Source organism: Chenopodium quinoa, unplaced genomic scaffold (assembly GCF_001683475.1).
Source record: "Chenopodium quinoa cultivar QQ74 unplaced genomic scaffold, ASM168347v1, whole genome shotgun sequence".
Classification (NCBI taxonomy): domain Eukaryota; kingdom Viridiplantae; phylum Streptophyta; class Magnoliopsida; order Caryophyllales; family Amaranthaceae; genus Chenopodium; species Chenopodium quinoa.
Window position 1 is genome coordinate 4,273,722 of NW_018744537.1, and position 12,981 is coordinate 4,286,702.

General features: G+C 34.4%; 1 protein-coding gene across 1 annotated transcript; it reads right to left on the reverse strand.

The window, feature by feature from the left end:
• Positions 1-1,788: 1,788 nt before the first annotated feature.
• On the reverse strand, positions 1,789-7,400 carry LOC110698757 (heat shock 70 kDa protein 14-like). Its single transcript, XM_021876280.1, has 10 exons — positions 7,226-7,400; positions 5,437-6,629; positions 4,820-5,047; positions 4,587-4,682; positions 4,264-4,488; positions 3,461-3,655; positions 3,223-3,369; positions 2,957-3,106; positions 2,735-2,865; positions 1,789-2,404 (listed from the first exon to the last, which is right to left on the reverse strand). Exons 2-10 carry the CDS (start codon positions 6,604-6,606, stop codon positions 2,197-2,199), a joined length of 2,550 nt encoding a protein of 849 aa, XP_021731972.1. The 5' UTR covers positions 6,607-6,629; positions 7,226-7,400; the 3' UTR covers positions 1,789-2,196.
• Positions 7,401-12,981: the final 5,581 nt, after the last annotated feature.

Below are 12,981 nucleotides of genomic sequence, written 5' to 3' on the forward strand. Positions count from 1 at the left end.
ATATAAATACAAAAAAGGAAGGACGAAAATAAACACAAAAGCAAATAAACAAGTAACGGAAATAAAATTATAAACATAAAAAATAAAAATATAAACAACACAATATAAATAAAAACATAAAAAATATAAATATAAACATAAAAAAATATAAATATGAACAAAACAATATACCAAAAACAAAATATATAACCAAAAACAAAAAATATAAACAACAAACTAAAAAATGAAAAACATAAACAAAAACAAAAAATCAAAAATGCAAAGAAAAAACCAAAAACAAAAAACTCACAAAACTTAAAAAATTTAAAATTGCAAAAACTTAAAAAAAGAAGAACATCAAAATTTTAAAGAAAATTTATAAAAAAAAAAAGGGAACTTATAATTTTTTTACATACAAAAATATAATTCAAAAAAAAAAAAAAAAAAACATAGGAACATAAAATTAAAAATTAAAACCAGAAACAATCTTTTTTTTTAAAAAAAAAATAGAACATAAAATTAAAACAAATAAAAAAACAAAATTTAAAAAAAAAAGATAAAAAAAAAAAGGGAACATACAATTTAAAAAAAAGAAAAACAAATTTTTTTTAAAAAAAAAAAAAAATTCGAAAATAAAATTTAAAATTAAAAAAAACAAAAAAAAATTTAAAAAAAAAAAGAGAAGGAGGCGCCTAGGCAAGACGCCCATACGGTGGTGGCGGCGCCTAGCCCAGACGCCACTACCACGGTTGTGGCGCTTAGCCTATGCGCCGCCGCCGTGGTAGTGGCGTCTGGGCTAGGCGCCGTCACCACCAAATGGGCGTCTTGCCTAGGCGCTTCCTCCGTGGTGGTGGCGTCTCGCCTTGGCGCCCCACCGTCGCCGGAGGTTTTTTTTTTAAAAAAAAATTACAAAAATTTAAAAAATTACCTTCTGGCCGGCAAACCGCCTTCCGCCCACCGTCGGTGCCGCCACTTCCTTGCCGGGCCGCCTCGACATAGCTCTGGAAATAATTTAGAGAGAGAAAGTGGAAGTAGAGAGTAGAGAGAGAAATTGTGTTTTTTAGTTTGAGGGCAAAAGTGTCATTTCACTCTTATTTTGTGGGCTTTATGTAGGAATTTGCGGGCGATGTTTAACAGTTCACTACAGCAATTCCAATAGTTTGGAAAAACCATAGTCACATCTTGTTAATTAGTTGAGCTAATTAGCTTGGTACTCGATAAATATTAATTAGATAAAAATAATTATACAAAAAGCTAGAAATGTTGTGGCTTAGAAACATTTCTACTATTACATACATGATAAATTAAATTATCTACGATGAATTTAAATCATCACATTAAGAATTCGAGTTGTGGTGTAAAAAATTATTTTAGTTCATTAGCTAACTATTTCCCGTATTACAGCTAAATACATGTACTAGTATAAATTTATGCTATTTGTTGATTGAATTGTGTTTATTTGCAAGATATGCACTTTTTTCAACACTCAAATGAACCACATTTTATATATATGTATTAAATTCTTATTATTACTTTTTATTAAAGTCACGATTAATTACAATCTAACTTTTTATAGTATACTTTTTGGTCTTAAGAATGTGGTTCCAATTTACTGATAAAGGATTATATTGGAGATGATGGTCGAGTACAATACCCAGGATTTATAAGATCACCAAACACAAATGACATTCTATCAAACCTATAACCCCTATTTGTACTGAAATGAAGATTTTAAGATCGCCCTTAAATGAATAGCCGAACACTGACCAGCCGACTCACACGAATCTAAAACCTACAGACAAATTGATATCAGCAAATCAAAGAAATAAATTTCGTGATCATTTAACTTCAAAATAGCTTAAAAATACTACTTTTCAGTAACAAATAGAAGTGAAAATTCAAGTAAAAGCATTAAGAAAAGTCTTCTAATCCCTCATCATCCCTTAAAAAACCCATTCATAAAACTGGATTTTAAAGGAACCTCGTCACACACCCCTTCCCACCTATAAAAAAAAGTAGATAATAAGCACTCCTAATGAGAAATCAATATTACAATCTTCTAACCGGATGAAGAACAAAAACATCTGGTAGCTCCTCCCTGTAGAGCCCCCTCCTGCAAAGGTCTATGGGCTCAAAAAGAAACGTGAACCTGAACAAGAAGAAAAACTAGCCAACCCCTCGTAAAGAATTATCCTGAAGCAAACCCATTACATCAACTTAGGCAGAACCTGGAGCAGTTTCCGGCTTCTCAGTATCCATGGGCTCTGCATTTGGTGTCTCGTTGCTGTCATCAGCACCACCACCAGGATTGGCATCTCCACCTGGAGAGGGAGACTCACCACCTTGAGCCTGCTGAGGTTGTGGCTCAGGAGTAGCTGGCTTTGGAGGGGCTGGTTTGGGTTTCGTCATTATCGGTCTACATAGCCTGTTATTCACCAATGCATTGTTAATTAGGCACAAAGAAATAAAATTACAACACATCACATGCTTCATACGTAATTCTATGTATATCAGCTACAAAGCCTAAAACCAGAAATGTGTTTCCAAGTACACTAAATTGATAAAACCAAAATCATTTTAAATTTCCCAATAAGTACTAATAACTCCTCCATATTGTAAATTGTAACGCACAATTGCAACCACACAAAACTAACTGAGCACTACAAATAGATGCATGATGAAATCTTGGACAGAAAGATAAATATTAAACTCCTCTACAAGAAAGAACTCAAACAGAAATAACATGAAGCATTACCTGTCAAGCTCCTCGGTTTTCTTCAACACATCCGCTGACCTCAGAGCAGGAGTCGCATATTTAGGAAGCGCATCCTGTTGCTGCTGCTTCTCTCTGAGCCATGCTTCTGCTTCCACACAGGCATTTACGACCTAAAATCATTCCAAAAGGTCACAAAAACCGATTAAGTGTTTGAGGTAATATATGCGTGTCACAGTAGCAAAAGAAATCCACGTATACTACCTTCTGTTTATCCGCAAGATCAATGTGGTCGAATTTGGGATCATTTAACATTACAGCATCTCTATAACTATTGATACAATAGGCAAGCTGCTTGATAACATTTCCCCGCTCCATGTGATCCTTGTAACGTTCTTCAATCGGATCACCTTGCTGAAGTTTATAAACCACAAATGTCAGCAAAAAATTATTGACAAAAGTTCTTACCCCGAATACAAAAGGAAAAGACAATATTAGGAACTTCGATCACATAAATCCAGAAATCTTGCCTTTTTCAGCTCCTCAAGCTTGGCAACATAGACACTCTTGATTTCATCTTCACCATCCTCATACAACCAGTCTTCAACCTCTTGAAGTCTAGCAATGAACTCGTCTTTCTCGGAAGGAATGACAAACTCCTGGTATTTGTCATTAAGCTGGATGCAATAAAAGAAAACGAAAGATCAGGCACGACTATTATAGTTTGGGCATAAACGACGATCCACCAAGTTACACTGCGCCAAATACCTTGTTTCTCATGTCGTAGACATAGGCTTCAACAGCATTTTTCCGATCCTTTGTTTCCTCCATCACACGATCTTGCAAAGCTAATTCAAACTCCTTTTCAACTGCCTTTTGCAAATCAACTGGTGACAAACCACCATGAACCAGCTCAGTGACTGGTACATTTGTTTTCTTAACCTTCTTCTTTGTAGCATCAGCCTGTAAGAAAGACAACATAACATAAGAGCCACTAAAAACACAAATTCCAAAGTGCAACATCATGAAACTTAATAGGAGTTCAACTGCAATAGCTTTCCACGCAGAAACCAATAGCAAATCAACCATCTATCTATTCAAAGAGCCTTTAAAGTTCCCCAAATTTTATTATATAAATTGAGAAGCTTGACTCAGCGAAACAGAGCAAGGAAATTAACTAAATTGTAAAGCAAAGTTCATCACAGAAAAATTAAAATTTAAAAATAAAATAAAATAAAATAAAAGATAAAATCAGAAAAGGGTCAGCCTAACTGCATTTCAGTACTATAGAGACTCTGAAGGCAGAAGACCACACCCACCAAGGTGCCACGTTTTAGAAAGACAATTTCACAAAGCAAAATTATATTCATCACAAATCATGCAACCCAAAAGGTAACGTCAAAGTCGAGACATTCACTTCTCTAGCAATTGAATTATATTCACAAAGCAAAATCTAAAGTGACTTGTTAGGAAAAAGATTAATAGCTAACGCCTATAAGTCAATTTGCACTACAAGCCTGCGTAATACCTGGACCTTAACGTCAGAAGCAAGTGAAAGAGGTCACAAATACCTTGGCATCAGTGTCCATCTGCACTGGCTTATCATCAGCTTCAGACGTAGACTTCCCCCCTGATTCAGGGGTACCATTTTCTGCAGCTGTTGCCTCCGCAGCACCCTTGGCGTCTTGCATGTTTACATCAGCTTCACCAGCAGGAGTCTCATTTGCAGTATCATCAGTGTCCATTTTAGTAGTTTCCTTCACCACAGGAACCTCAACTTCTTCCTCTTCCAAGAGCTGAAATAACAAAGAAAATCCACAAGTCATGTAAACATGAAAGTAGATACAACTTACATCACCACATTCACCAGTAACCAAATTAGTAGTAGACTCACTGTTGCTGATTCAATAGCCACAATTCCATGAAGATTCAACCGCACTCTGACTTTAAGCTTTGCACGATCACCATTAGTTGATTGAATAGGGCCAATCTGTCCATTCCCCAGAAATATATAGAGGGACAAAAGCATAGTTAGAATAGCAGTAGAAGCATGATTGCCAACAAAAAATTGCATGTTGTAATAACATATGATAGATACGTAACAAAGTAGCCAAGAGTACTACTAACCGTGTATGAACTAATCTTTGCTGGAGCCTGCAACTCACTGACATCAGCATACTGCACATCAACAGCAAAAGTACCTGACCGGAGGATTGTTACAGCCTTCAAACAGGGTATAGTACTCCCTTTAGGAATTACTGTTATAGTTTGCTGCCCCTCTGCAGCCTCATTCTGACCATCAGCAGCAACCCCTTTCCACGACAATGAAATGGGAAATGGGAAACTTTCATTAACCTGCAGCAGGGGAAAAAAGTATAAGAAAAGGGAAATGATATGAAAATAATCCAGCAGCAAAATAACACTAAGCATTTAGGTTATCCCTAACTAACAAATGGTAGTTTAGGAGCGCCTTTTAAGCCACACATAATGATAATGTATACTCCGTACAGAAATTTACAAAGTATGGCAGAGTACAGATGACACTTAATGCACAGATGACAAACCAAAGGTCAGCTGCAACTTCATCACAACAATCTCATGAAAAGAGAAGTTTAAAATGGAACCCAAATGTAGCCACATCAGAAGCCAAACAATAAACACATTAGACCGCAAAAGAGTGTACAGTATAAGCAGCAGACCACCATATCCATTAAAAAAGACAAAGTGGAATGTAAATCACTCACCTGAAATTCTTTGACTTTGAATGTAGGGCTGAGAATTGCACACTGTAATGCACAGCCCTTTGCTACACACTCACTGGCATTCATTGTGCGGCGAGGATCCTTCCCAAAGAAGTCGGTCAAAATCTTCAAAACAGCAGGAATCCTAGAAGCTGAGCCTACCAACTCAACAGCATGAATTTGGTCAACTGTAAGACCTGCCTCTGCAAGAGCCTTTTCCAAAGGCTTCTTCACACGCTCCAAAATTGGTATGCAAATTTGCTCAAACTCCTCCCTCTTGATGAAGCCTCTCACATCCTTCTCCTCCATAAGGCACTCAATGTTCAATGGCGCCTCTGGATTAGCACTGAGAACCTTCTTCAACTTCTCACAGGCTGCTCTCAGCCTGAGGCAAGCTCTAGCGTTCTGATAAACGTCAATCTTATACTCTTCCTTGAACTTAGCAGCAAAATGCTGGAAAAGAGCATCATCAAAGTCACGCCCACCCAAAGACCGGTCGAACGAGTGAGCCAACACTTTGAGTTGGGCTTTCTTGAAAGCAGCAATGCATACTTGCAAACTTGAATGTCCAACATCCACAAATGCAACATTTATTGGGTCACTTTCAGGTAGATCTGTCTTGTAGATTCCATAAGCCAAAGCAGTAGCCGTCGTCTCATGAATCAATCGCAAAGGATGAAGTCCAGCAATGGTTGCTGCATCTATCACAGCTCTTCTCTGAAGATCAGTAAAGTAAGTCGGGATTCCAATGCAGCAATCAACAACTGCAGCATTCAAATTCTTTTCTGCTATGCCCTTCAAATTCGAAAACAGCATACCCAAAACCTGAGTCGGGGTGAATGTTTTGGTTTCTCCCAAGTACTTCACGTGGATCAAAGGATATCCATCAGGACCTTCAGTCACCATAAATGGCATTGATTTCAGATCCTTCTGGAGCTCAGGATCAGAAAATTGCCGACCTATTAATCTTTTTATCTGTGAGATAGTGGTTTTAGGGTTCATCATCGCTGATGCCGCTCCAGCTGTCCCAATAAACCGCTGCTTGTCACCAAAGCAAACAATTGCAGGGGTCTCTCGTTTAGATTCATCATTCAGCACGACGTCAATTCCTCTTTGCCTTGCGACAGCAACGACACAGCTCTCATTACCAAAATCAAACCCGACCACGCTCATCTTTATCACAATACGCGATCAACCTGATGAAAACAAGATGCATAGCAGCATAGGTAAAATACTTTGTCAAAATCGGGTCTTCCAATCCACTAATCCACACTTAAAACCATAAAATCGGGAAAAGCATGCAGAAACAAAATGCCGAAACACTAATTACGAGCAAATTATAAATATAAATTCTTAAACAAACTGCCAATAATTTTACTAGCCCAATCCTTTCCTATAGACAAATGCAGCAACAAACGCCACTCAAATGTTTCCATTTTCAACCTTTTCAATTCAAAAAATTCCAGGTAAATGAAACCATTTTCAATCCTTCACCAAGCATCAGATATTATAACCTATCACAATGTGTTCATCAAAAATTCATACAGATTCGTGATTGTGAGCTGAAACATCAATCTAATCAAATTCGAGCATAATCAATTACAAAATTATATCATAAATTGCCTCTACAAAAGCAACAAAAAATAACGACAGAAAATTATAAGTATAATTCACACCTAAAACAATCTCAAGCAACAAAAGCAAACAGATCTAAATTAACCAAAAACAATGAAGAACAAATCTAAATCTGAAGAACAATCGAAAAAAACTAGGGTTTGTAGATGAAACGAACCTCGAAGAAGAAGATCTAATGGCGCAAAGAAGATCGGACGGCTGAGAAGAGGAGAGAGAAACGACGTGAAGAAAGGGGGTTCTGGAAAATCCCCTAAATATGCACTTTGTTAGAGAGAGAAATGAGGTGGTGGTGTTGTAGGGCGGAAGAGAGAGAGAGAGTGGGGGAGATTTACAAGGGTTTTAAATATCGAACCAAATGAATGGTCAGGGGTTTATATGTAATTAACTACTTCGTGACGTCTCTAGAGAAAATGGTTTGTTCTAGAAACATCCTTTTGAATCTTAGGAGTACGATGCGCTTACCGTTTACTTCTGTTTTATTGGTGTTTAGGGCGTTAAGGGGGTGTGATTAAATTAAGCTCGAAATCGAGCGCGGTTAAAGTTTGCTTTGGGTAATAGGCTGATAGCTAATAGGGTTGTTTATTAAATAAATTAGGTTAGGTCTCATCTCATGTAATTTTCAATAACTATATTTTAATTTAATACTGTATTACATTTTTTGACTTTCATATTCATATCATTTGAATGTTGAAGAACAACAAAAATGACAAGAGAAAATCACACTAAGAATAAACGCCATGTGTCATTCCTGACAAGTATTATTGAAGTATCCATAGAATATTAATTTATATATGTAAAAGATTTTTTAAATAGATTTCTTTTCAAAATAAAATAAAAATTAAGAATACACATGAGATAACACGTGTTATTGCTGGTGTGTCTTTTAGTATGTAGTTATTATAGTTATTATTATTGAGCAGGAGTAGTATTTAGCCCGACTTTTTGATGTAATTTTTTTTATCAACAGGTTGTTCTCTTGTATGTTTAGATTTGTTTTGGATTGAGATATGGATTAAGAAGTAGTTGTACAGTATTGGCTGGGTTCATTTTATAACTATTTTCATTAAAAGGAATTGAGGATGATAAGTTAGTATTTCACATATATTATGAACAACCTAACTACCCTTTTCATTTTCAACCAAATCATTACCAGTTCTTATCATTAATAGTGCAATTAGATAATCATTTGAATCGAGGGGCGAAATGAGAGAAAAAGGAATTAGGGCAATGTAATAATCCTAATTCCACTATCCACACATGTGAACTGCCAAATTACTTTACTAATGATACAAATCAATGTATTACACTTTGACAATTGATTGTGAAATATAGGTTTAAATCATTAACTCAACAAATTGACCACTACTTTGATTTTGAAATTGACATCTAAATTAAGATTGGCAATTTATTAGAAAAACATTGTAAATTTCACAGTAGCATACCTTCATTTTCAAGAAACTAAACATAAAATTGGGGAAAATTGTATAAATTGCTGCAAAATTAAAAATCAAAATTCAACTCTAATGGTTTGTTTATACTTCACATACATCCAAAAAGAAAAAAAAAAGTAAGTTTCAGAATATTATTGTATTCAAAAACAAGGAAGAGACATTGAATAGGCGAGGAAGAAGAAAAGAGAAATATTAATAGAAAACAAAAGGCTATTGAGAAAAAAAATATCTAAAAAAAAAAAGCTAAATTTTTTATTGAAAAAATGAAATGCATACCAGGAATGTTGTGAAATAAAGATGAAGAAAACCATTATTATGATTGTTGGTAAAAAAAAAAAAAAAAACAAAGGTAACAGAAGATGAAAAAAATGAACAATAAAATGAAATGAAAGAAATAAAAGATAAAAATGAAAAGAAAAAAAAAACTAAAGAAACGCTTCACTAAATTCAAAAGGACCCACAAAAAAAAAAAAAAAAGGCCAAAAAAGGAAATGTGGCATGTTAATTTTCCTATTATTAAAGATAGTATATATGAGTCGAGTTTTGAACATGATTTGAAGATTGTGTCATCAATTGAAATTTTTTATATACACCCAGGTGTAGCACCTAGGTGTATATAAGGTGCAAGTTCCATATAAGAATACCTTTAGCTTTTTTTTTTTTTTTTGCTCATTTAAAATCTTAAAATCAGAACGCGCTGGCACACACACACACAAAAAAAAACAAAAAAAAAAAAACCCTTGGGGTGTATATAAAAAGTTTTGGTTGTCAATAAGGTTAAAAATGAATTAAGGTTCAATCGTTTATTTAAGTTTAAGAGAAGTTCTTCATTTTCATTATGCTTATAAGTTACTCACTTGATTATGTCCATTAACAAACTAAGTAGTAGTTCATTTTCATTTAAACAAAAAATCAACAACAAATTAGTTCATTTTGATGTTAATTGATCAATTTTTAAGACGAATATCAACAAGCTAGCTGGTTTGTAATTGTTTAATTGAACATTATTTTATCAAAGTGAATGATATTGAATGGCTTTAGGTCTTTACCAAATACTAGTACTCTGTAAAATGTTTTGCTTGAACCTTTTGACTTGCAATTGTGTATTTATTATAATGGTTTAAATTTACACTTTATTTTCATTTTCATCTAAAAGTCATAAGAGTAAAGTTTGTTTATAGAAATGGAAAAAAAGAAATCATTTATAAACTCTAATGGGAATGAACAAGTTCGTTGCTTTAAATTCTTGGTAATTACTATAACCAAATAAGCGAACTAATCGTTAACAAATTTTAAAAGTTTGTTTGTTAAATGAACGTTAAAACTTGGCTTGAAACTCGTTAGTTATACTTTTTCATTTATCAAACTTGCCCACAAAAAAATATATGACCCCTTTTATTTTCTAAATAGCTCTGGTGACCTAGTAGCTCAGACTCTCAGAGTAGCTTTATATATTTAGTCATCTTACTGCGGGTTTAAAGCCCTACCTTCTAAGGCATAAATATCATCTCCTCACCAAAGACACCAAAACTTCAAAACATGGTTGTTGAGCTTAATGCTCAATTTTTCAATTAATATATGGATAACTAAATTAAAGTTTATTAGTCAATATGTATAGCTCTTGTTATGTTCACTTTATCCAAATAAATTACTCTATAAAAATAATTTATATCATTAAAAATAATTTAAATTCTCTAAGTAAAATAAGTTCATTTTAGTAAAAATATTTTTTAATTAGTAAAAAACAATGATTTTAAAGAACAAATATAATTTCTCGAAAAAAATGTATAACAAGGAAAAATTCAAGCTACTTGAAAGAATACCTTGTGATTAAGTGTATTAATTATTGAATTGTACTGGTAATAAATATAGAAAAGTACAAATAAAAAATTAATAAACTAAATAACCTGTTTAGTAAATAATAAACAATACAAAAAACAATTTATATATTTGCGAGGAAGAGTAGTTATTTCAAAAGATATGGTTTTTTCTTCTCCTCATTCTAAGAGGGAGACTTTCTTATTTTACTATCGAGGGTCCAAATCTAATGGATTGATGTAGATTTGTTTTGTTTGATAAAAAATTACATATGAGATCGCAAAAGTTATTTAGGGCTCGTTTGGTAGAATGTAGAAATTGTAAATTCCTTGAAATTTAATTTTCCATGTAATTGGATATCCCATAAAATTTTAATTTGTGTTTGGTTACATATGGGAAGTGAAAATTCCCATGGAATTTTTCACTTACCTAGGTCTTCCCCCTAGGTCTCGGTAGGTAATTAAATTCATCCATTTTTGTAGGAAGTGGAAATTCTTAGGCATTTCTAAATCCCATGAATTTGTCTACCAAACACCACAAAAGTTATAATTTTTAGGAATTTTAATTTTCCATGAATTTTTTTTTTGTCAACCAAATGACACTTTTTATTTTTTTTTTATTTTTTTATATACAGTCACATGAATTAGGTAAAAAGTAATAACAGGTGTTAGATTGTCTTCCCAAAACAGTTGTATTTTCTAGCGATATAAGCGAAAGATGTTCTACCATGTAAGATCTATTCAAAGATTATAGTAATTTATGAATATATAAATAATCTTTATTTGATTCCGCATTTGTAAACAAAATTCAAATTTCTTTTGTAGATATCACATTACTTTTTATTATTTACTGTATTTGATTTTACTATTCAAACAAATAATATACTACCATTTTCTCTATCAACAATGTTATATTTTGACCTTTTGGGTAGTCTTTACACTACATATTATAATATGATATCCACTTACTATGGCTACTAGTCAATTCATGGGTAAACAAGTTATTTGTTTTAGATGGAAAAATACACAAGAAATTAAGACAATCTTCTTTGAAAACTTACTCCTAATTAATTTATCAAAACAATCAACATAAGAAAATTAACTACTCCGTATCTACGAATGGATCAATATTCAAATGAGCTTGCACAAAATGGCCAATGAAGCAACATAATTTGCATCTCGATTGCTTTCTTTGTAGATATGACAAGAGTCAACAGAAGATAAATCACGGAGAGTCTGTTCGAGTGTGGGTCTTGTAGGTAGGGTTTGCATATGAAAATATTACACCCACATCTATAAGTTGTAACCTATCCGATGCCACCTAAACTCATACCCCACTCGAACCATATAGGGTTTCGGAAAATACAAACTATTGCGTGCGGCAATTCACACCCAATATTTTGTGCCACGGGCCACGGCCTATTTTCCCTTCAAACACAACTACTACTGTAATAAGAAGCCCACCCATATCATTCATTTCAATTCTCAAAGAAAATTGGTATTTTAGGGCTCATAATTCACAGAACAACATCATTATGCTTGAATCAGCCAACCAAATTGAAGAAAATGATGCATTTTCCGATTGAATCGAAAACCCCTCAAAACGAAGATGACAATGACGAAGGTGAAGCGGTGCAGTGGAGTTTACTGCTGGTGATGCGTTGTGGACGGTGGTTGGTGATGCGGTGCCGATTTGCGGTTGCTGGGATCGGCGGTGGCGTGAGAAGATTGTTCGGTGGTGGGTTTTGTTGGGTTTGATGTTAAAGAGGACGATGTGTTCGATGGTGGAGTTGGTGGTGGTGGACATTGTGGAACGGGTCGTGAAGGTGGCGCGGAGATCAGAGGTGACGGTGGTGGTTGATGCTGTTATTTGGTGGTGTATTATTGCTGAGAAGGTGGTGCGGCCAGGGTTGAGGGTGAGTAGTGATCGTGGGTTGGTTTAGCAACAGGTTGCAGGGGAGTTAATGGGTGGAGTAAGAGAAGTGTGGCTGCTTGGGTTAGTGAGGTGGTAAGCAGGGGTCGAGGTGGCAGTGGAGTGTGGACTTGCAAACTACTTGGAGCGACATATTTGGGGTTATTGAGTTTGAGTGAGGGAGTGAATTAGTGGGATTTTATTTGAGTGAATTGTTGCGCAAAAGAGGTAATTGATGTTAAACCTCAAACTCATTTGAAAGAGAGAGAAAGAGGGGGAAAGAGGAGAGAGATGGAGATAAAAATACTTTGTATGTTATTAATCATAATAGTCAACAATTGACGCATATCAGCCAGTAAAAGGAACATATCATCCAATACCTTCTCTTTGAAAAATAAGACCCACACTCATATAGTCATATTTAAATGTAGGCTTTGACAAAATTTGGGTTGGCCCTCGACCCAATGCCATATTGCCATCCCTACTAGGCTACTAGTTCTAGTAACTATGAGTACAATAAAAATCTAATCTAATATATATATAAATAAAATAGGCATTTTTGGAGAGCATTCGGAGCGTCACGTAAGAAATATACTTATTTCGACCAATAAGAAGAAAGATTTGTATTTTATTTTTGAATTAAAAAATTATGTCGCCACCTAGATAAAAGTAACGAATTAGATTTGATATATCTAAAATTTTGATGACACGTAAATTATAATCCACGAATTAA

Bases quoted from the DNA above. Each gene is read 5' to 3' on its own strand.
- LOC110698757 (XM_021876280.1), bottom strand. From the start codon at position 6,606: ATGAGCGTGGTCGGGTTTGATTTTGGTAATGAGAGCTGTGTCGTTGCT. The intron at 4,489-4,586 runs GTGAGTCTACTA...TTGTTATTTCAG, and splicing joins TGGCTATTGAATCAGCAACA to CTCTTGGAAGAGGAAGAAGT. The intron at 3,107-3,222 runs GCAAGATTTCTG...TATAAACTTCAG, and splicing joins AGCTTGAGGAGCTGAAAAAG to CAAGGTGATCCGATTGAAGA.